A 25,402-nucleotide genomic window follows, 5' to 3' on the forward strand; every position below is an offset into this window, starting at 1 on the left:
GGTAATCATTGACTTCCATTCTAAGAAAAGCAAAAATTAGTCAATGGTTGCATGTTTTCATTATATATATAGTGTTCAACAGAAGAAAGAAACTTAAACAGGTTTGGATCTAGTAAATAGTGAGTAAATGATGACAGAATTTTAATTTTGGAGTGAACTGTCCCTTTAAGGGTTACACAAGTTCATTCAGAAAATGGTTTACCAAAGTTATTACTTTAAAATGTAATGTTTATTTTATTTAAATTTTATTATAAACTGCAATAGTTGCTTCTTAGACTCTGATGCTTCAAAAATAAATATATGAAAATGTATGCATCCTGCTCTATTAGCAATCCACATATACAAGCTACAGTAGTTAGGACTGACAAAATGGAGGAAAATAAAAAATAAATAAATAAATAAAAACAGAAGGGTCATAATAATTGTTATAATAAACTTTGTATTCTTAAAGTTTTGTATGCTATTTTACATACATGTATGCTGACAAAGCTTATTCCACAAAACAAATCTGGTTTCTGATAGTTCTCTTGTTGGTCCTGAGCAGTTAAACTGTCCACTGTTCTTTAGAAAATTTGGCTTTGTAAAATATACCTTCAACAGTTACTAACTTAACTACATTTTCAGTAGCATGACAATAGCTCAGCTACTTAATGATACAATGTAACTTTTCCAGTAGTACTTTTTCCAGAAAGTAGCGAAGCTTGACAACAGCTACATTTCATTTAGTGAACCTGCAATGGTCTGAAGTGGCACAGGTTAACTTATTGTATTACAGCCATCTACTGGTAAATCACTAATCTCTTTTCTAATTATTTAATTAATTTATTACTGTTATTTTGTAACATTGTGTGAGGTCTTCAATAAAATGTCTTACCAAAATTGAGCTTTTTAAATTTTATTTTCTTTAGAAAATGGTACTGCAACGCTACATATGCTACATTTGTTGCAGTTTTGTACTTTGACTCTTGACAGCTGGGGAATTTGAAAACTATGTGCAATAAAACATTAGGCTTTGACATCATAATTGTATTGCACTGTTTTAAGTACAAAATATTTTACCGTAAAAAGTAGCTTCAATGTATGTAACTAGGAACGTAACTTGTACGTAACTACCTTTAGGAAGTACTGTAACTTGTAGTGTAGCTACAGTACATTTTTAGAACTTAGAACTATTTTTCCTGATGAGTAGCTTGTAGATTAAGTTACAGTTTCAGGGTATCTTCCCCAACACTTCATTTCAACAGTGACTGTATGATTTTAAGATTGGGGGGGGGGTGTATAAACTTTTTTTTAACAAAATTACATACTGGTTTTAGGAATCAAATGAAACCTGATCAAATAGTTAAAGGGATTTATAGACCTCAGCTCTAATTCATTGTATTGGATCCCAAACCCATTTCATTAGTTCGTTGTTTCTAAATACATGTTTTTAACTGATATTTTTATTCATTCTTTTTATTTTCATTAATTACTAGCAGGGTTCTGATGTGATCTCGGTCTGTGTGCTTGGAATTTCTGGACTCAAGATAAAAATACCTCACAAAACAAAAGTTCCTTAGATTCATTTAGATAAGAATGGTGCAGCAGGTTTTAAATGTCTTACAGGCCAGTGGTCTAAAAACATCCAGACGAGTTAATATCTTCTGTAAGGTCTTGTGTGGTATTTTACACAAGGCTGCAGTAAATTGACACACTATTCAAACCACCTCGCTCTTTCATTTATTACTTTCATCGTCCTTAATGGCCCTTAATGATAGCAGAAAACTGCCCCAAAAATTTTGCAGTCACTAAAAGGTTTCAAACACATTTAGTCGAGAGCTAAAATGACTAAACAGCTTCCATAATGAGCCCCAAATTTGTGGTCTGTATAAATACGAATGGCAACGTGGGCTGGTATAACCTTGTGGGTACATTTTTATGGAAATTTTACAGCATCACGAGAGTGAAACAATCTCATCTATCTTTACTGCATAAATGTGATACAAGTGTGAGCTAATACATATTTGTGCTGTGTGAGGTCAGCAAGAGTATAAATGCACACCACTGACAACATACAAGCTGAACAGCGTTGATAAGCTTGTAGGTATTATTCATCTGCCCTTTGCATGAACCATATGGACAATGAATATGCAGCAAAGCTATCATAGATAAAACAAAACAGATGGTCCACCACAGAAATGATGATGAAAGCAAATAAACCTGCACTGCAAAATAGGAGTTTTCTTCACAAATGCTTTCAACTAAGGCAAGTTTGATTCACATAATCATTCTTTCACTAGATAACCTGGCACAGAATGGCCAAAATACAATAATACATTTGGTTCTAGTAAAGGGTGACCAGGCATCTCATTTTTCCCATCAAAGTCTCTGATTGCAGGTCTATTGTCTAGTGTCCTGACTTTTTATGAAAAGAATTATGTTTATAATAGAGAATGGAGTAATAGAGTATGCTGAGTTGAAGTCATGTGTGAAAGTGTAGTATGATATAATCATGAATAAAATTTGAAGGTACAGTATGTTGACGGTTATGATACACAACGTTTACCTCAGGAAAGCCATTGTGTATCCAAAACATGTTAGTTAGCAGTTCAACCATTAAATAAATGAACTAAATGCCCATCTGAATTTTATGAAATAGACTTGACATATTTATGGTCATATACATTTTCATTTTTTTTCAGCGTTGAGCAATGTATCCAATCACAATAGTGAAATAGTGTTTAAGGAAGAAACTGGTGAAAATGTCATTGAACTTATAAAACTTGAACTTGAACTACTCAGATAAAAGAAGCTATTAACAAAAATTCAGTTGGACGTTAATTTAAAAATATCCTTATTTTTGTGTTATCTGTGGACATCTTTAGCTATTTCTGCACAGAATTTAGTATAAAAAAAAATCTGTGGATTTACGGAATGATTTTGGGAAAAAAAAATTAATATACGAAATAAAAAATTTACCTTTTTAACTTTAATGTTTACAAGTAAATGTAATTAGATCCTATTATTTAGTAAACAAAGCAAGTCTCTCATATGATACATCTACTAAAAGACAGAAAATAATACTTTACAAAATGTATTGTAAATAAATCAAATGAACATTTTCATATTAGTCAATAATATTACTCCCTAGCTGCTTGCAGTCTCAGCAGTCGCACTTTTTTCATTTATGTATTTATTTGACGATAGCCTCACTCTTTTTATTCATTATTTCGCACCTTATTTATTTATGCCCAATTCCGATTCTGATTTATTTATTTATTTTTTGCCTGTCCGTTTACACGTTGTTTTAATTGTGACCCATATCTAATTCATGTGTTAACACTTGCCATACAATTTACATGCGTAAAGTCGGGTTCTAGCAGAGCCACACTAGCCATGATGAAAAAAATTGTCTGGCTTTTAGCTCTGCGAAATATGCAAAGTTTTCCCAACTTTAAAATGATTTTGAGGCGGAGGAGGAAGGAAAGGGCCATCATCGCAGCTTGCGCCTATATACAGTGTCCTCCATCATTCAGAGGAATTTGTGGGTACGAGAGAGATCTCAGGTCTGGTGGGAGCAAATTGTAGCGGGTTTTAATGAGAAGCGGTGGGTCCAAAATTTTAAGATGAGCACACACACGCTCTTCCTTCTACATCATTAAACCACGGAGAAGTACCATATTGTCGCAAGTTCACTACGCTTATTTCACACGGCCGCCATTTTAACCAAAGCGAGGCTGCGGTGGGAAGAAACCTGGAAGTATAAGATCAGCACAGTAAACATTGCATGCATTGCAAGTAACATGCTGTGGACTATAAACCTCCAGCTGTTGCAAAGAATTCAAAATGCGGAAATGGTGTAAACATCACTTTAATATCATTCAGTAAGTTTAATAAAAAAAATTCAAAGCAATTTAGCATCAAACAACATCACAATCTCTTTAAGAGTAATAAAGCTTGTGTCCTCCTAGGCTTCAGTTCATGGCACTAGTTAAACTCAGTGGGGACGCTTTCCTGCTTCAGCCTATGTAACACGGTGAGTGATAAAACACTGCAGTCCTCGTGTTGTCTGTAATAGTGTTGTCCCAGTACTGAAGTTTTAAAAACGTCCATTTCCCGCTAACATTCAAACACCGCTGAGCGTGTTCATAAACAGCGCTGATTTACCATGGGATTCATCTGTGCTCATTAGTTTACTGCTCTTCACCCAGTGCAAACACAGATACATGGACACTGGAGCACGAAGCAGCCGTGAAGATCAGTTGAGTTATCAAGCAGATTGTCTGTGTTTGTGCTCGGTAAACAGCGGAGGGTGAACTGATGACCTTTTCGGCCAATTTCTGTTGAGCATATGAACACAATGGCAAATCAGCGGTTTTACCAAAGCCATCAACAGTGCCTTAAATGTTAGCGGGAAATGGACGGTTTTTCTTTTTAAATTCACTATCGTGACAAGTCTAATTTAGTTAAAGAATAAGTTCATTAACTCAAGTTTGATAAATAGCATCTAAAACGTGTGTTTGGAAAAGAAAATGTAAGCTAACTAGTGTCATTTCTCTTAACTTAGCTGAAAATGAGCTCTGATATCCCTTTTTCATTTTCACCATTCATTCAGAACAGACCTTCGGGTCACTCGGAAGGCGGTGAAATTATAAATTTGTGTCACTTTCTCTTCACTGATAAGATATACAGCCAAGTACACAACGTTCCTATGTAACTCCCAACGATACTTCCGGGTTTCTTCCCACCGCAGCCTCGATTTCACTTTTAAAAATGGCAGCCGCGTGAAATCAGTCTATGAAGTTTAAAAAGGAATTCCTCAATAAATCCGATCTGCCCGTTTACATGATAGTTGCATTGTCACATATCCAATTTATATCTGATTTATTTCCACATATGAAGGAGGCCAGAAACCGATCTCTGAATATCTGAATGCATGCATTTTTTGTGTTTACACGGTCATAGAACAGATCTGATCTGTGTCACATATGAGCAAAAAATCGTAATTGGGCCACATTTAACTGGCAGTGTAAACGGGGCCAATGATGAGCAAAAAATCAGCAATAGTAATATTTCTTTTACTTCAGCAAAACATCACTGCATATCACTGCAGTCAGCTCAGACCAAACAAAATCTAAAAATATGGGGACTTTGATGACATCTAGTGGTTCATGACAATAAAAAAAAAAAATTCAAAATATATTTTCTATAAGTGACCAGTTGTTGTTTTTCCCAACACTTAACATTGTCGAATCAAGTCCTTTGTTTGTGTGTGTGTGTGTGTGTGTGTATGTGTGTGTGTGTGTGTGTGTGTGTGTGTGTGTGTGTGTGTGTGTGTGTGTGTGTGTGTGTTTGTTTGTTTGTTTGTTTGTTTGTTTATTTGTTTGTTTGTTTGTTTGTTCGGATGGCAAACAGAGACAGTAGCCATGTTTGGAACTGCTCAGATTAAGGGAACTATTTTTTTTTTTTTAAATCTAAATCAAATGATTTTACCCAAAAATGTCCTCAGGGAAGTTTGAGGGTTAAATTATTCAAAAAGTATTTTAAAAATTTCTTTTCATATACAAACCAACAATGTACACTTTCCAGAGTTCTGTTTTTACGTTTGAAGTTGATAGATCTTGTGTTTTGTGTCAGTTTAGTTCATTCATTTGTGTCAATTTCTCAATATAATTAATTTGTGTGCTTTTACATGAGAATTCTGCTATGCTTCACACTCAAAACCAAAAATTATCCCTTCATTTATTTTCAGTTTTTCAACTGGAATACAGAATATTTTATGACATTTGAACCCTTTGTTAAGACTAAAGAAGGCCAAACTCACTGCCTCTAAATAGACAGTTGCAAACATATATTTATTTGTAAAAAAATTTAAGAAAAGTAATGTTACTTTTTACTTTACTTCTGATTAATCTAATCGGTATAGAAAATAAAAAATGCAAACAAAATAGAATCGTATGACAGAAAAATAAAGATCACACAGTAATGATTCCAAAAGTAACAGATCACATAGACGGTTTTTAACTGCTCCTTATTCTATCCTGAAATTAAATTTTGGCCAAGTGAAAAGACCTTCATTTGTCTTTGTCAGGGAATTAAGAAAAATCTATTTGATGGAGGCCAACTAATAAGGCAAGGAAAAAGGTCAAATCATTTTGACTGTCTGAAGCCTGTGGCATTTTGTCCTGTTTCAGTCCAACGTGCAGTTCTAAATTATTAATACCAAAATACTGCAAGCCATGAGTGGGTGTTAAAGGAAAGAAAACACTTTTGATGAAACTGAGATGTGTCTAACAAAGGAGAAAACACTAGCAATAACAACACCTTTCAAATTACATATCCTGCGGAACTGTCCTGTTATAGATGTCTGGTGCTGGTCTCCAACTGTTTAAACTTCTGACTTCAAGAATATCCTCCTCTCGCGCATGACGATTATGATTCTTTGCATGTGGTGGACTGCAAGTATACAGTAAATGTACAGTCAATTTCATACATATTTATTATTAGCCATGAAGCTGGTTCATGCCACCATAAACTTTTACATTTTCATACCTGATATATTTTGTTGGGGGTTTTAGATGAATAAGTGACTTCAATGCACCGAAAGAACTGGACCTAGAATATTACAAAAGTAAATTAGAAAGAAAGAAAATCCACTCACAACAAACATTTTAGAACATTTTAAAAAAAGTGCTTTTGATTTGAAGTTTATTTCCTTGTTCTTTTTTTAAGAGTGGATTTCAACTGTACTTCATAATAATTTCACATTTTCTAGAACAGCAGTGCAATTATAACACATAAATGTATGCTTTTTTGCTTTTGTTTCTGCTTTTAAAGAGACCCTGTAATGGGTTTTTGAAAATTACCATCCATGCAGTGTGTAACACAGCTGTAAGTGAATGGAAAAATCCAGATGATGTTTAAATGTGAACGTGCCTTTCCCTTCAGGTACTAGTGGAGTGTAAGGGATCATGGGATTGATAATGACGAGAAGATTGCTATCACTGAGAGATGGCCAGACATGCGGCTGTGGGGAATAAAGGATTAAAGTTTCTTTTCACAACAATACCACAGTACAGCCAACCATGTGCTGTGTTTGTTCCTGTAATTTTTCTAATGATTGATACAATAACCTATCCTGTAGCGTGGGATTCGCCGGTCGTTTGTCATTAAAGAAAAGATCAGCAAAGACTACTGATGTATGGAACTTTGTCAGTAACTGTTACACAGTTTGTATGGACCAGTTTCTTCTTCCTCCAGATCAGGGCCGGCCCAACCTACAGGCAATATAGGCGGTCGCCTAGAGCCCCGCATTTCATTTGTTGTTTATGCTTGGGGTAAAGTTAAGAATAGAGTAATACACTGGTGTTTAACTGCATTGCTTTAATACACGCAGCATTGGGCTCTCACATATACTCTGAACTCCGGCTACTTCATAGCCGTGGTGGGCGTTTCTCTCTGTCTCACGCTGAACACAGACACCAATCACAACAGACTGGATCATCGGACCAATCAGCACACAAAGCCTCACACAAAGGAGGAGTTTGTGAACAAATGAATCACTGAACAAATCATATATGAGTTGTTGGATAATAAATGGATATTATAAGACAATGAATGTTTTTTTTGACCTTGCGTGCATATTAGCCTGTTGTTGGAGACCCCCAAAAACAAAATATGACCTAAAAATAGTCAAAGTTAAATTCATGTAAATAAAGTTAACTTGCAAGGGACACGGTTGCCTGTACTCTCCCAAACATAACTTTACATTAACTTTAAAAAAAAGCCTCTGGCTGTGTGGTATTTGGGTCCAAACTGTATGAAATTTTGTTTAATTAAGAATAAAATGCTTTAAAATGCTGTGCTCATATTTCTTCAATAAAATGACATTTTTCTGTTAAATAATGAGAATAGACATGGCCAAAGTTCTATCTTTTTGGTCTTTATTATCCTGAGTCTAGAGTAAACCTTTTATTCCTTACCCAAAATTGGTTGTGCACCATGCTGCTGATTCATATTTATGAAAGTCAGGGCTGTACTCAGGAACTAGAAATGGTCTGACCTTTCCTGATGCGTAATTGCTGTATTTTTCTGTCACTGAAAAAAACAAAACAAAAAGATGACACTTATTAAAGGGAGAGCTCGCTCATTATTTACTCACCTTCAAGTAGTTTCTTTCTTCTGTTGAACACAAATAAAGATATTCAGAAGAAAGCTGAAAACCCTGAAACCATTGACTTCCATAGTAGGAAAAAAAGATACTATAAAAATCAATGGTTACAGGTTTCTTTATTTCTTCAAATTATCTTCTTTTGTGTTCAACAAACCGGGTTGGGAGGGAGGTGTGGTACCTACTACTAATGACGTTGCTACTGTCACCATTCAAATTCCGAAAATTTCAAAATCTACTACCTGCGCAGAAATCAACAGCGCAACTGGGTTGTAATGTATGTTGCCAGATTGAAGTAGAAAAAAATGCTTTGAGATTTGAATATTTCATCAATTGTGTGAGGTGATGAGCTTCATGCAAGATCTGGCAACTTGACAAACATAAACAAAAAAAGATTTTGATAATTACAGTAGATTGGGCCATACAAATTACATGATTTTCTCGGGAGAAATAACGAAATGAAAGGTTGGCGGGAGATGTCAAATAGTCGAGACTCAGGGATCTAGAAAATGGAGTGTTGGCAGGTATGGTAAAAGGTGAGTAAATGATGACAGAATTTTTATTTTGGATAAAAAGAATAGTTATTTTCTCACCTTTTCAAATGAAGGAAAGTAAAACAGGTTTTTTAAGTAAAGAGTGAGTAAATGATGGCAGAATTAAAAAAAAAATTGGTGAAAAAAATATTTTTAAGGATAGTTATTTTCTCATCCTCCACTTGTTCCAGTGCTTTTAAAGTTTTCTTTAGTCTATTGACCACAAAAAAAAGATAATTTGAAGAATGTTGAAAACCAGTAGCCGTCAACTTCCATAGTATTTTTTCCTCACTATGGGTGTTAATGGCTATACCATTCTTCAAAATATCTTCGTTTGTGTTAAACAGAGAAAAGAAACGCATGAAAGTGAAGAAATGGGGAGGAAATTTGTATATTTGGTTTAAAACTTTCTTTAAATTTCTTACTGTTTCTTAGGTTACAAACTCTAATCTATTAGACAGTGTTACAAATGACCCAATGACCTGACATATGCATTTCTAAATACAATTTATTTTAAGTAAAACATTGGGAACATAAGCAGTGGAAGTAACTGCATTAGCATTGATAATGTAACTCTTACCATGCTTTTTCTTCCCCATAGATGATTCCAGGGAATTTTCTGAAATGCATCTTACGCTCCTTGTATGATTAATACCATCCATATAACATCTTTTTCCAGTGTGATAGGTCTTGGGCTGTCCAAGGTTTGGATAAAAACTCCATTCCGACCCAGACACCATATTAGCCTCTAAATAAACACACAGATTAAAAAAAATAAAAAGATAATAATAATAATAATAATAATAATAATAATAATAATAATAAAAGTATCTTGGAATCTAATGACAAATACCAGAGAAAAGGGTAAAAGTCTAAACATGTACTGCAAAAAAATGCTTTTGTTACTTGGAGTTTTTGTTTTGTTTCAAGTCCAAGCAAAAAACCAAGCAACATTTAATCGACAAGTAAAAAATATTGTTTTATTTTCGAAAATAACAAATCCAAATTACAGGTATGTGATTCTATTCTTTTGTAAAACAAGCAAAATAATTTGCAATAAAGTAAGTAAAATAATCTCATTTCAAAGTGAAACAAGATTGTTTTTTACCCCACTGGCAGATTGTTTAAAGAAATTGTAAAAATTATATTTTTTAAAGAAAAACACAGTTCATTTTCACTTATTAATTCTGAAAACAAAGCAATATTTTTATTTGTCTAGAAAATTTTTCTTGATTTAAGAATTTTAGGTTATTTTGACTAGAAACCAGACTAAAGCTCTAATTAAGGCATTTTTTGTAGTGTAGGGAAGTTTCTGTTCAACTAAGGATCCTTTTTATTAATACTAATAAATAGATAGACATACAGACTTTAGCTACTGATTGAAGCCTGACTCACGTGGGAATGATCTCATGAGTTTTTTTCCACTGGGAAACTTTATGTCTTTGATGTGTGGAAATGGGGCGTCGCTGTATCGAGGTTCAGGTATCCAGCGCAGATGGGATTTCCAGTCAAGGTCACATCTAATAATCAAAGGCACTGGCATCACATTAATGTAGTGGAGAAGAAAAAGACATTTGAATAGCACTGATTTGGATGTTATATCTGACTTATTCATTTGAAAATATATAGCCAGGGACAGATTACAAATGCATCAAAACTAGCTTTAATGCTGTAGCCCCTAGAGCATTCAAATCAAAACTGAGGAGTCAAAAAATCCACTCAAGTATTCAGTTTGATTTGCAATTTAAATTATACAATAATGCCTGCCTTCACTGCTTCAGAAACCAAGGGGAAATTTGAAAATATGTCACTCAAAAGTAATTTAAACTGTATTAATCAATTTTTAATAGTTGTTATGGGAAAAAGAAATTGATTTATGAAATACTTACTCAGTGAGCACAGGCTCAACGTGTCTAATGTGAGGTTTGAAGTCCCGTTCTTTTCCAAAACTCCAGAATGACTCACTGTCTGTGGGTTTCCTCATAATGATAATAATAAGGGGAATAATCTGTTATAGCATACTTTTTGAATCTTGAATGTAAGCTTATTGCTTAAGATGTAATTGTATATTATATAGATATGATCAATTTGAAGTCGCCATTAGAGGTCAAGCTAAGTCATTTAGTCATTAAATTATTTAATAACACAAATGTTAAAAAGCTAAGACAGATGTTGTGGTAACACTCATTTTATTTATTTGTTTATTTTTATATTAGAATACGTACAAAACTTACGTTACAACTCACAACAACTATAAAACTCAAAAAGTTAAGGTAACTCAAACCATTTAAGGAAACCGATTGCAAGAAACCATTTAAGTTCAAAAATCAATTCTAATGAGTACTGTGAACTTGATCCATTTGAGTAAATGAAGCAATTCAAGCACAGTAAAACCCAATAAATGAGGAGTAAAAAACCCAATAAACCCAATAAGTTAAGGCAATTCAAACTGTTTGAGGAAAACGATTGCTACCAACCATTTGAGTTAAAAAACTAATCTATATGAGTACTGTGAACTCACTCTATTTAATTTGAAGTAATAAGGTGTTTAATTAACTCATTACCTTCAACACTGAGTTCAAAACCCTTTTCAAATGAGTAGAATTAACTTTCAGTCCATTTTGAGTTAACTACACTCATTTCATTTGATGAAGTTGACTGTTGGGTTTTACAGTGTATGAAAATAAAAAGGAGAATATGTATACAGCATGCCAACGGGGGAAAATAATTACCTTAAAGTAACAAATTAAAAAACAATAATAATGATCTTTACACAAATTGGAATTGAATTAAAGTAAAATAAAATGTGTGTAGACCTCCAAAAATGCACTTTTAAAATGCTAAGCTATATCCCATCCAAGACAGAAATTATAGAGACGTTTTCGAAAATAGTCTTGAAACACTTAACAAAAGTTTTCTCGACATTCTTTAACATCATTACAAAATGTACATAAATTTTGTTTAATTTGTGGTATTTTCCACAATATTTAAATAGCCTAGGACCAATATGTTCTGGTAATCTTACCTCTTGTCCATTCTGTTGGCTACAAATGCTTTGTTACAGAGTGACGGTGTTTGAACGGAGACTTAAAGGCTTGCAGATTTGACTATTGTTATAATCCGTTGCTCGGAGAACACAAACAAAACGCTACATGTTTACCGATGCTTGTGTACAAGAATACTTATAAATAGATTTTGTATTCACTTATAGGCTAATCATTTTATTACTGCTATATGTGCATTGTTTATTCATTGGGTTAATAATTGTTTGTTTGTTTGTTTGTTTGTTTGTTTGTTTGTTTGTTTTTTGTTACGAAATATAAAGTTTCATAGTGATGGGTTGCAGCTGGAAGGGCATCCGCTGCGTAAAACACATACTGAATAAGTTGGCAGTTCAGTCGAAATAAGCCGAAAAGAAATGAATTAATGAATGAATTATAAAGTCAGATTTTCAATTTGCCTGACTTTGGTTTGTCTAAACGCAAGATGGCGCAATAAAACCATTTTTCCTTGCAAGGATTTTTCTGTCTTAAATCTTTTTCCTGTCTTGGCTAAATGTGTAAAATTAATTACGCTTTTAAGGATGATTATTGGCTTTACTATAGGTTTACATATTTATTTATTTTGTAAAACTGCTCAGAAAAAGCAGGTATACTGACGAAAATGGCAATTTCTATTGAAGGCTATTACAAAAAAAATCCAATATTAAAAATAACAATAACAACAACAACAACAACAACAACAATAATAATAATAAATAGGCTACTGGAGTCTGTTGTTTCTGAACTGCAGATGAAATATGCTAAGTGGAAAATCGCATGAGGATTTTGATATTCACAATTTTTACATATTTAAAATCTTATAAAAGACAACTATTTCTAAACTGAGCGATTCCTTCTCTTAGGCACATAGTTATTTAAAAAACACCTATAAAAGATATATAGCATGCATTCATTCAGATGCGTTATTGTGTTCAAATTAATTTGCATCGTAAATGTAAATGATGTTTTAAAAAAGTTATTGCAGATAACGTTGTGAGACATGATTTGACCCAGTGATGAGAGAGAGAGAGAGAGAGAGAGAGAGAGAGAGAGAGAGAGAGAGAGAGAGAGAGAGAGAGAGAGAGAGAGAGAGAGAGAGAGAGAGAGAGCTCTTTAAATCCACCTGTTAGCCAGCATATATTCTTGCGCCTTCGGTTTGGGAAGGTGAACTGATCGCCAGGACCGCGTGTCAGTGTTTTATCTCAAACTTCTGTATTTCTAAAGTCCTCACCGCGCACATTCTTCACCTTTAATGGACTATCAATGCCGACGACATAATACGGGACAATGTTAATGCATCATTGGCCACAAATGCCTTGATCTCCATATGGACTTCGCCACAGCGCTGCAACTCGCGCAATATCGCCACGCCACCGGACTTTTTTTGTAATTGTTATTCATTCGTGAATATGGCGAAGCGATCGCAGTGAACTGGAACCGAGGTTTGCAACACATTGTTGCAAATATTAAGCAGAATATCATGATGCTCTCCCTCTCGCGTGCCCCGTAACTGCTTCCATTCATTCAGTCCAGTTTGGCGCTGAGCATCGTCTTCTCTCCTGGAGATTTTCCTTCCAGTTTCCTCTCAATTATGTTCACTTTCGCTGCCTTTTGCTACATGCTTTCCCTTGTCCTCTGTGCTTCTCTCATCTTCTTCGCGATCTGGCATGTAAGTGTTTGCATCTTTGGCGTGCTTTGTGTAAATATATTGCTGCAGGATGGCATGCATGCATGTGTTTGCTGCATCAGACAAAACTGTCCAGCACCTGATCAAAGGCTCCCTGATATCTCTGCCATGTCTTACATCACCAAAATGATCATTTGCTTCTATATGAATAGTGACCGGGCGATAGCATTGGCGCAGACCCTGACTTGGTGGCACCAGCAAGTGCGAGGGAAGTCTTTTGCACACCTTTCATGGGTTTTCCCACTGCTCTACCTTTCTTTAAAGACTAAAACACCTTTCTGGGTTGTTTCAGGTGGATTATATCCATGCATAACTGTGCTGAACCCCCTTATGAGCTACAGCAGTGCTCTTTTCCAGTGCTTGACCTGTTTTATGTTAAGCTGTGCTTTAATGTCTGTGCACTTTATGCAAGGTGTAACACTATTTTTTTCTTCCATGAGGAAAGCTGCATTAAAGCGCTCGCTCACATTCACAGCACTGCAAGACGGCTCTAGATTTGGGTCAGCACAGTCGTTTGCCCTAGGCTTGCTTTTGCATAGCAACAGACATTATAGCCCCAAGGGTTAAATAAGGGGTAATTATGAGCACATCACAGTTAACCCAAACCTTTTAGTAAGGCATCATTAAACTAATCTATTTCCAATATCCCCACTAATGTCATTTGGTTCTTCTAACAGAAGTTCTTCTTTATTTGTCAGATGTTTTGTGTGGAAGGAAGGAATGCTGTCCTCAGCGGTTTCAGCTTTTGAATCTTTAATAGATTTAATTTAATCAGCACACAATAGGAATATCCTGACACGTCAGTCACCTTTTGTGTCAGAAAACTGAACACATTTTACACTTTAGCTTCTGTTTTTATGTTGAATGCACTTACGATATGGCAAAGATCACAAGACAGCTTTTCTGTTGTAGTTTTAAGCAGTGCTAAAATAAAGCACATCAACCTGGCATTAAAAGAGATCAGCATCTGCTTGAGGTGTTTGTTGCAGTTTAGAATATTACTTGATGAGTATTGTTCACCCAACATCTTTAGGCATTGTGTTTTATTCAACAATACACAACTTTATTTATACTGTACATAAAAAGTAGTGATGGCATCACATGAATGCAGAAAATCCCAAGAGATTATCTTGAGCTGTGGTGTGAAAAGCAGAAGACAGGGACAATATTCTATGAAAGAACATTTCACGCTTTTAAGAGCCCTCCATAAAGGCACCAGCACAAAATCTACTGTTATATAATATTTGTGATTTATTTATTTCTAGACAAAAGTTTTGTTCAAGTACATGACCGTTCAAAAGTTTGGGGTTATTAAGTTCATATTCTTTTTTTTTTTCTCGTTTTTTTTTATTTTTAAATATATAGAAGTTTGTAAGGAATTTTGTTCAGGAAAAACATGTTACAAAAAGTTATTTTCTTTTTCAAATAAATCCTGCTCTTTTCTAAATCAAATTATCTTAAATAAACCTCTTGAACCATTAAACTGTCTTCAACATTTGTAATAATAAGAAATGTTTACAGAACATGAAATAAAATAGACTCATTGCTGAAAGATAATGCATTGTGGACAAGTGATGACTGCTGAAAATTTTAAACAATAGTGCTCATGGCTAATTTTGTATGGCCAAAATTTTGTAGTTAAAGGGCACATATTGTACCTCTTTTTTAAGTTTTAAGATGATAAGTTTTTTATTTCTCCAGAATGTGTCTGTAAAGTTTCAGCTCAAAACACCTTATTTATTATACCCCTTAGAATATTAGAATTTTCTGTTTTGAACACATTGTAGCTGTTATTGTTGCCTGTGCCTTCAATACTAGTTCTCCCCGCTCACCGTTTCCACGTGCCTGTCAGAGTGTGCCTAAATCTCCATCTCGTCTGCATCAGATAAACAGCACAGTGACAGACACAAAGTAAGCAGATCTCACGTAACGTTTGAGAAATACTACAGTAAGAACTTTACCAATGATTATTTGATGTATTTGTTGTGGAGTTGCAACAATGAGTCACACACAATGTCGTTACAAAGTTCACGCACATACACACAGCGGACACACACACACAGCGTGCGTGTTTAAATTTGCACTGTTTTTGCATGCAAATGTGACCGGATACACACTAATATCCACTGCTGTATGGACATCCATTATGTTAATTTACAAAATAAACCTGATTTAATGTCCACAAACCGGGATTGAAGTGTCGTCTTTTATAATTGGACTGACATGCGGCTGTAGCGATGAAGACAGTAAAATCACTGTAATTTATTACAAACTTGCACTATTTTTTTTTCTTTTAAGATTTATTTTTGTCCTTTTTTAGATAGGGCAGTAATGAGACAGGAAGCAAAGTTGGAGAGAGAGAGGGGGGTAGGGCTGAGAAATGTACTCGAGCCGGGATTCAAACTCGGTATGCCCTGACGTGCTACTGCGCCATATGTCAGCGCACACTAGGCTAATTGGGAGAGATTTTAACGTCAGTACATTTAAAAAAAGAGACTTATTGTGTTTATATCACCCCAATATGACTGTGGACAGGCTTTAACTACACACAGTTCTGTCCAAATAGCTTACAAAAGATGATTTTCATCATAGGTGCCCTTTAAAATATCAACGCTCTTAAAAATTCTAAAGATTCTAAAACAGGAACTGCTATGCCACAGAAGAACCTTTAATGAAAAGTTTTTGAAAGTTCTAGCAAACCACATTTTAATGATCTTTTCCACTTCAAAGCTTTTATGCAGTGGAAATGGATGTTCAAGGATCTTCATAAAACCATAAATACAAACAACCTACATTTTCAAGAGTGTACCAACAAGTTTAGTGAAACAGCACTTTTTAAAAGTAATTTTATGCAAAAGTAACGAACGCATTCCAACACATCTGTCTTCTTTATGTCAACTCACACTACAAGCATAGCAGAATTTATCTGTAGTCCTTTTCAAAGGGATCTGAAGGGATGCCTAATCTGCATATTCCCCCATGTGTGTTATTCTACATCTGAGGGGAAATGATCCCCACATTAGCTTAACTAACACTGAGAGTCAAAAGCTCCCTCAGCAGATGTTTCGAGTAGACTTTCACAGCCAGTAGAAACTAAAACACATTAATGCCCAGAGAATGCCTGGCAAGGATGTGCAGTTTAGAGCAGTATTTAACAGATTATCCATGAATGCAATGGTGCGTTCATCTGTGAAGGGTTGAACGTATCATTGAGATGTATAGTTCAGCAATCCTGCAAGCTACTTCAAAGAGCTCTTGTTAAACATTGGAGGTCAACTTGATTATACTACAAGCTGAACTGCAGACTAATGTGCTGCACACAGTTTTGCACATGCTAACATGACTTGAATAATATTAGTACATTGAACACAAATCCATTCTGCCAGAACCAAACATCTTAGCCATACTAAATAGTTGTTTATGCCTTTCAGTGTTCACAAACCATCTCTGAAAATAAAAACGGGCTCGTGGCGTCAATTCAAGCAACAGTTTGGAAATAAAATATCTAAAATCTTGTTTTTTTACGAAGCAGATGAGCATGAATCTGGCAACATTTTATTCCACTGCTTGCTGTACATAATGCGGTTGTCTGGAAATGAAATGCCCAGTGGCATTTAAAGTTTAATGCTGGTGTTTGAAAATAACCTTCCACTACTGTACACTAAAACTAAACTTAACCAATAGTGTTCACAAAAGCAAACGCGGAATAAAAGCACATTTGCTGAGGTAATTTGAAGTATTAAGCCCTCCAAATTTAACCGTGGTCAGTGTTAAAGGTGTTTTATAGTATGAAACAACTTGATTTATAATCAATTTTGCATGAATGAAGCATCATTAAACTCGATGGACATACACCTCCGTAAATGCAGGGTAGTTGTAACCCAACATTGGCTCAAATACAGTATATGCAAACATAACCATCGGGATAAGAAGTGTAATTTAAATTTTGAATTTAAAAAAATGAACCCAATGATGTATGTTTATATTTGACCCAATGTTGGATTATGACAACCCTGCACCTTTCAGAGTGGATATTCGTAGACAGAGTTACATAATGATGTACAATATTGTGGTCTCATGGTATGTTTCTGAAATCATTTACGATTTTAAAACATGGCTCAGCTAATAAGAATTGAGACTTGGAACATGTACCCTTCTTATACATGTTAATTTGTTTCTACATGTCTTTGAAGTCTTAATTCTTGGTGTTCTCTTGTACCACAATGCTTTACACTGACATTTAAGTGCTCAACCAGGGGAGCAATGATTACTGTCAGAAAAACAGAACAGAAGGAACTGGTTATGGGATGCAAACATTAAAATTTGTATGTTTAAAAATCATATACTGTGGTCAGAGTTGTCGTAACCCAATGTTTGGTTTGTCCATATTTGACTCAATGCTGGGTTAGCCTAGTCTTGTTTTGAGTGTAAAAAACACATTATGAATTGTTACATGATTTTACCACAAAATATGATTTTAATTTAATTTAATTTTTTCAATTAATTTAAAATTACACTTTTTAATCCAATGTTTGACAACTTTTAGATTGTAGTTTATTTGCTCTAAAAAATGTTGGGTTGTATTAAACATGGACAAACTCAACACTTGTTTGATAAATGTTTATTTTAAATTTGATCCCAATTAACCGAATTTTGGGTTTGTTCAAATTTGACCCAAAATTTTGTTAAAACCACTCAGCAATTTGCAGGAATCTGGCTTGTTTCAACCCATATTTGACCAAAATTTTGACAGAAACAATCATTCCTACTATCAGGGAAACAAACTGTATGGAACTGGTTAAGTGACACCAACATCATTCACTCTAAAAAAATGTTGGGTTGTATTAACCCAATATTGTGTCAAACATGGACAAACTCAACACTTGTTTGATGAATGTTTGATATAAATTTAATCCCATTCAACCCAATGGTTGGGTTTGTTCAAATTTGGCCTAAAATTTTGTTAAAACCACTCAGGAATTTGCAGGATGCTGGCTTGTTTCAACCCATATTTGACCTAAATTTGGACAGAAACAACCATTCCTATGCAAGGAATTGGGTAGAAATATGTGTTTTAGCAACTATATTCATAAACTATGGGGAAAAAATACAAGACGTTGATATTTTATTGCTAAGAGCGGCAATCTGCTTTAAATTGAATGATTTTTTTTTTCTAAATGCTGTTCTGTTTCAACCCAATGTTAGTTAAACTATGGACAAACCAGACTTGTCTATATTTTACTCAAATTTGAGTTGAATTAACCCAAAATCTTTTCAAGTAAACACATTTTCCAATGAGACTATGTTATTTTTCTCTTCTGGCTTATGCGAGTTAGTATTATAGGGCTCTAACCCAGAATAATGGGTAATACCACTAAGAGGATTAGTTAAGTTAATACTAACATAATTCTGGAAATAATAGTGTTAGACACTAAGGTGATGGATAGGTCAAGCCTGAAAACATTTGTAGACAGTAGAGCAGGCAATCACACAACAATCCATCATTTCACACAGCCACATTCTCTCATGACAGATAGACATATGAGGATGTTTATGACTTGGAGTCATTTTAAAGATCTGCACTAAAGCAGTTAAAAACTATTGTTCAGTGCATCACATAAATACATCACATAAGCTTATATACAGGACAGTTGTGCAGTCAGCTCAGCTTTTTTCAATGAAACGTAATCCCCAAATGGGTAAACCGATGTCACATAGGGAACAAAACAGCAATGTTTCCACATGGATGCACTGTGCACATGTTACATTCTTTGTTTATTTTCTGTTTTAGTTGCATTGCCTTTTTGGTTGCATCTTAGTAAAAAGAACGCAAAAAAATACTCCATTTTTCACAACTGATTAAAATTCAAGTGCCTCTGTCAGGTTTAAACCCAATCTTATATTAAATGAACCTATTTTAAGTGCTTTTTATGCTTCATCAACATTTAGAGAAGTGTTCAGTTATTTATATGTCACTTGTGTAGTTTCTATGGCTCAGTGATTCCCCTTTCGTGGTATAAATTTAAATGTGATTATTAAAGGATGGCCAGGTTTTAAAGGGTGTATGTTTTTTTTTTTTTCTAGTCATATAGTGGTTACATCTCACACATGATTATCAGATGGCCAAGAAGAAAAGGAGTGAAAATCAAACCCTTGTTCTGACTGTCGCCTACAGAATTGAGAGACCATTGATATACTACAGGAGAGGCAATGCAGGGCAGTTTGGTCTGTAACAGGGGAAATAAGCTTGTCTAATTTGATCAAACTTTAATTTAGGCTTCTCTTGCTTTGTGAATGTTCTATAGCCATGAGGCACCACAAGACCATTTCTGCTCTAATGCACTTACTACAGGGGATAATTTCATGTGTCTTGCAATCTGAATATATTTTGTCACATAAAGCACAATGATATACTGGATATTTACTATATTAAAACATGGTTTCACTTTTTTCACTATTTAGCTGTTGCATTTTAAATATGCCATTTTTGTGTATTATTTTATATGTTACCAGAGTTGAGTAAAATATGTACAAGACTAATAGTTGGATTAAAAACGTAATTAAACTGTAATTTTAATTTAAAAAGTAACATAATGGTTGAGTTTGTCTATTTAACCCTATGTTGGGTTGAAGCAGGGGTGACCGGCCCTGTTCCTGGAGATCTACCTTCCTCCAGATTTCAGTTGCAAACACACCTGCCTGTAATTATCAAGTACTAATCAGGTCCTAATTAATTGGTTCAGGTGTGTTGATGAGGGTCGGAGCTAGGGATGTCCATATCCACAAGAATGGAAATCGGGCCTGATCACGCAGTTTCAGACTCGATCGAAATCGGATGTTACCTCCCGATCAGGACTCGAAAATATATGTGTGTACATATATACTCGTTATTTTTTACCCATCTATAGTTATGCAGTGGCACAGAGTTAGACCTCTGTGGTCTGGAGGTATTATAAAGTTGATGACGACAACATTGCCATAGCAAACTGTGAGATATGTAAAATTGGGATTGCAAGAGCTACATTTAACACAACAAACGAACAGAGTTGTTGAATGTTAAAATAAGGTGAATTAAATAAAAAAATAAGGAACATCCTGGATCTATTTCTTTGCTCTTCTTTATTCTTTTTTATGTATTATAGAAGTATCGGATTGGGTTTTGGTATTGGTGGATACTTAGAGCAAAAAAAACTGATTGGGAAATCCCTAATAGGATCTGAACTCTGTAGGTAGATCTCCAGGAACAGGGTTGGGCACCCCTGCTTTAACCCAATGTAGGGTCAAATGTAGACAAACTCAACAATTATATTACTTACTTACTTATGTTAAAATTACATTTTAATTACATTCTCAATCCAACCAAGCACCCCTGGGTTAAAGAAATGTATCATTTTTTATGTACAGTTGAAGTCAGAATTATTAACAGATATTAGCAGATATTATTAGCAGATAATTTTAACAGAGACTGATTTTTTCAGCACATTTCTAAACATAATAGTTTTAATAACTAATTTCTAATAACTGATTTATTTTATCTTTGCCATGATGACAGTAAATAATATTTTACTAGATATTTTTCAAGACACTTCTATACAGCTTAAAGTGACATTTAAAGGCTTAACTAGGTTTATTAGGTTAACTAGACAGGTTAGGGTAATTAGGCAAGTTATTGTATAATGATGGTTTGTTCTGTAGACTATCGAAAAAAGATGTAGCTTAAAATGGCAAATAATTTTGACCTTAAAATGGCTTTTATAAAATAAAAAACTGCTTTTATTCTAGCCAAAATAAAACAAATAAGACTTTCTCCTGAAGAAAAAATATTATCAGGCATACTGTGAAAATTTCTTTGCTCTGTTAAACATCATTTGGGAAAACAAAAAAAAAAAGAAAACAAAAAATTCAATGGGGACTAATAATTCTGACTTTTACTGTATATATAATTTTCATATGTATAGGATAGAGATAAAAGCTGAGCAAAAAGAGAAATATTAAATAAAGAAAACATTTAAATCAAATAAGGCTATTTAATTTTGCTTTCAAGAAGAAAGATGAGAAAATGTTGACTTAGAAAATGCACAATGCACAAAAATGAGAACACTAATAATTTGGTTGCATTTTCTACCATTAGTTAACTAGTATATAGTACAAAGCATTTATTAGTTACTTCAACATTTACTAATACATTAAAATCCCATCTTATCTGTTGACATTAGTTAATATTGTGTGAACTAACATGGACATTTTATTTAACATTTAAATAAGTTTATACATACTGTTATAATATATTACTAATAATAGCAAATGAGACTTATAATAATATTATAATAATATTACAACATTGCTATAATATAATAATTTTGCTATTATTAACTAATAATAGCAAATGAAACACTCTTCTCTCTCATGCACCTGACACTTTATCTAAACCTTATCTTACAAGAACTCAATAATGAAAGCGATGTTTAATATAAATGTACCACAATCATGTTGCACTGCTTGCTTCAACCTTAAATAACTCTTGCACAATATTAAACCCTAAATACCTCTTTTGCACAATATCCTGCACAACATTGTTCAGGCTCATGTAAGGTTGTTTATGTCCTGTAAACATTTCCTGTTTGTTTTCAAACTATTCCACAACTGTAACAAGAGGTAATTCAATCATAACTTAATGTTAAAACAGCTATCATAACATTATTTATCAATATGTAACTCTTTTTGGATTCTTGGAAGCTATAGAAATTAAAAAAGTAAAACAGGAAATACATTGGGACCATTGTTTTTGTTTGCATCCCTCAAAATGGTCTATAGCAGGGGTGACCGAACTTGATCCTGGAGGGCCGTGTCCTGCAGATTTTAGCTCCAACTTGCCTCAACACACCTGCACGGATGTTTCTAGAAAGCCTAGTAAGTGCTTGATTAGCTAGCCCAGGTGTGTCTGATTGGGGTTGGAACTAAACTTTGCAGGACACCGGCCCTCCAGGACCGAGCTTGGACATGCCTGGTCTATAGCCTGTCTTATGTGTATAGTTAATTAATTTACTGTATGTACAGTAGCACCGTGGTCCTCAAGACGCTTCGTGTCCACACATGTAGTGAATGACAATAAAGCTTTTACTTTACTGTAAAGTGTTACTCAGATTATTGGTAAAAACGGCCACACTTTACAACATGTACAGCATTTATTAATTATAGTTATTGCGATTACAGCATTCACTAATGAATTATTAAAATCCAAAGTTGTTAACAAAGGTGAATAAATACTGTAATAAATGTATTGTCTGTTGTTTGTTTGTGTTAGTAAATACATTAATTAGTTATAAAGTGTTAGGCTACTGTAGGGGTGACATGGTGGCTCAGTGGTTAACACTTTCGCCTCACAGCATGAAGGTCACTGGTTCGAATAACGGGCGGGGTGCTTTGGTTTCCCCCACAGTCCAAAGACATTCGCTATAGGTGAAGTGAAGAAACTAAATTGGCCATAGTGTATGTGTGTGAATGTGAGAGTGTATGGGTGTTTCCCAGTACTGGGCTGCAGCTGGCAGAGCATCCGCTATTTAAAACATATGCTGGATAAGTTGGCGGTTCATTCTGCTGTGGTGACCCCCGATAAATAAGGCACTAAGTTGAAAAGAAAATGAATGAATGAACGAATAGGCTACTGTAAAAGGTGTATTTACTAAAAACAACCCTGACATCTATAGCAATCCATATTTAAAGTACATGTGTATAATTTTAATTAATATGAATGTATTTCAGTTGTATCTCTCAGCGCTCCTTCCACTTTATACTAATGCGATGCTGAAATAATGGAGGATAAATCGTAACAAAGTAATAAAACGATCATGTACCCTTGAAGATCACACAAACACTACATATCCGTGTGTCTAGCCTAATGATAATGATCGTGTTCCACTTCTTCTTTTTCTTTGGGATTTCAGATAACAGCCTTTGATGAGCTTCAGGCAGACTTCAAGGTGCCGATCGATCAGGGCAATCCACTTCACGCGGTAAGCTATACAAATAACGAACCCGGATTTATTGCCTTTTCCTGCACTTTCATGGAAAGTAAATGAGCCTGTGTATGTGTGTGTTTAATTGTTAATGGTGGGAATATATTCAAGCAAGTCCTCTGATCTTTTGCCTGCGCCAGGTGTGTTGCCTGCCCCAAACTCTCAAACATTTCCTGTCATCCGCAGCATCGCATGAATAATCCATAGAGCAGCTGTCTATGTGTTGTCTTTCCTCTGCTGGAGGCCCTGGCAGCTTTAATCTCGCTAATTAATTCAAACGGAGGCAACTTTTCCAGCTTTTTGGACACACCAACTGCTATCCAAAAGTTTACAACAACATTGTTATTCGAGATGCCAGAATAAATTCAAGTTGCGGAATAATTTACATGTGGGAGATTCTAGAATTGTGGGTACATTTTTGTGTCACCAAGATAAGCCGCATAGTATTTTGAAATAGCAAATACTTGATGAAAAAGTTTTGAATAATTACACAAATTACATATTTATACAGTTGAAGTCAGAATTATTAGCCTCCTTTAAATTTTCTTTTTAAATATTTCCCAAATTATGTGTAACAGAGTAAGGAAATTTTCACAGTATGACAGCAATTTTTTCTGATTGTCTACAGAACAACCATTGTTATACAATAACTTGCCTAATTACCCTAACCTGCCTAGTTAACCTAATTACCCTAGTTGAGCCTTTAAATGTCACTTTAAGCTGAATAGAAGTGTGATAAAAAATATCTAGTCAAATATTATTTACTGTCATCATTGCAAAGATAAAATCAATAAGATAAAATCAATCAGTTATTAGAAATGAGTTATTGAAACTATTATGTTTAGAAATGTGTTAAAAATATATTCTCTCTGTTAAACAGAAAATGGGGGAAACAAATAACCAGGGGGGCTAAAAAATTAGGAGGGAGGTAATAATTCTGACTTGAACTGTATCTCTAAAAAATTATGTTTGTATGTGTATTCACCAGCCTAACCAATAAATACTGTATGTTTTGTCAGTTTTGTGGCCATTTCATAAAAATTCATACAAGTTCAGTCATAAAAAAATTTCAGATTTTTAAAAGGAGGCGTGGCACCAAACAGTGTTAGGGTAACGCATTACAAGTAATGTGAGTTACATACAGTAATAATATTACTTTTCTAAGTAATGAGTAGGCCAATAAGGAATCTGCGCACGCAGAAATCTGCAGATTTTCTTAGATTTTTAGCCCATCATTAAGTCTATTTATTTACTTGTGTGTAAACTTATATTTACTCGGTTTTTAAATTAATTTCAGTAATATTACTGACTAATTTGAAAATGTTCATGTAATTTTTTCATATTGTTTTTTACAATACAGTTTGTAAAGTAATATTTTCTGGCTTTTAGTAGATATATTATATGAGAGACTTGCTTTTTTACCAAATAAGTGGATCTATTTGGATTTGCATTATAAACATTAAACAAAAGTTAAAACGGTATTATTTTTTATTTTTTATATTTCAAAAATGAAATTTTTAGTTACGATACTCCCAAAATAATTCTGTTTAAATCTGCAGATATTTTACAAAATCCTCAGCAGAAATAGCAAAAATGTGCACAGATTCTTTTTGAAAAAATATAATGCAGTTTCCTTTTTAGTTTAGTTAATTGGCTTTTGAAAAAATGTAATTAAAATGATCGTACACTGTAAAACCCAATAAGTTAAGGTAACTCAAACCATTTGAAGAAACCGATTGCAACAAACTATTTAAGTTCAAAAACTAATCCTAATGAGTACTGTAAACTTAATCCATTTGAGTAAACGAAGCAATTAAGCACAGAAAAAAACAATAAATGAAGAGGACTAAAACCAACGGAGTACTGTAAAACCCAATAAGTTAAGGCAATTCAAACCGTTTGAGGAAGCCAATTGCAACAAACCATTTGAGTTAAAAACTAATCTATATGAGTACTGTGAACTTACTCCATTTAAG

The 25,402-nt window shown here is 34.2% G+C and overlaps 2 protein-coding genes across 3 annotated transcripts in view; one reads left to right on the forward strand and one right to left on the reverse strand.

Annotated features, from left to right (window-relative positions):
• Window positions 1-6,306: 6,306 nt before the first annotated feature.
• LOC130247391 (spermatogenesis-associated serine-rich protein 1) lies at window positions 6,307-12,963 on the reverse strand. Its single transcript, XM_056480617.1, has 7 exons — window positions 12,955-12,963; window positions 10,572-10,690; window positions 10,078-10,202; window positions 9,263-9,430; window positions 7,962-8,076; window positions 6,532-6,594; window positions 6,307-6,435 (listed from the first exon to the last, which is right to left on the reverse strand). Exons 1-7 carry the CDS (start codon window positions 12,961-12,963, stop codon window positions 6,312-6,314), a joined length of 723 nt encoding a protein of 240 aa, XP_056336592.1. The 3' UTR covers window positions 6,307-6,311.
• The window catches only part of cnih3 (cornichon family AMPA receptor auxiliary protein 3), a 67,442-nt gene continuing 54,927 nt past the window's right edge, over window positions 12,888-25,402 (forward strand). For both annotated transcript variants that reach the window (XM_056481514.1, XM_056481513.1), the window contains exons 1-2: window positions 12,888-13,392; window positions 23,355-23,423. In XM_056481514.1, coding sequence (XP_056337489.1) covers window positions 13,315-13,392; window positions 23,355-23,423 — 147 coding nt within the window. In that variant the 5' untranslated portion in view covers window positions 12,888-13,314. The remainder of the gene's footprint in view (window positions 13,393-23,354; window positions 23,424-25,402) is intronic.

This window comes from Danio aesculapii, chromosome 20, assembly GCF_903798145.1.
Source record: "Danio aesculapii chromosome 20, fDanAes4.1, whole genome shotgun sequence".
NCBI lineage: Eukaryota > Metazoa > Chordata > Actinopteri > Cypriniformes > Danionidae > Danio > Danio aesculapii.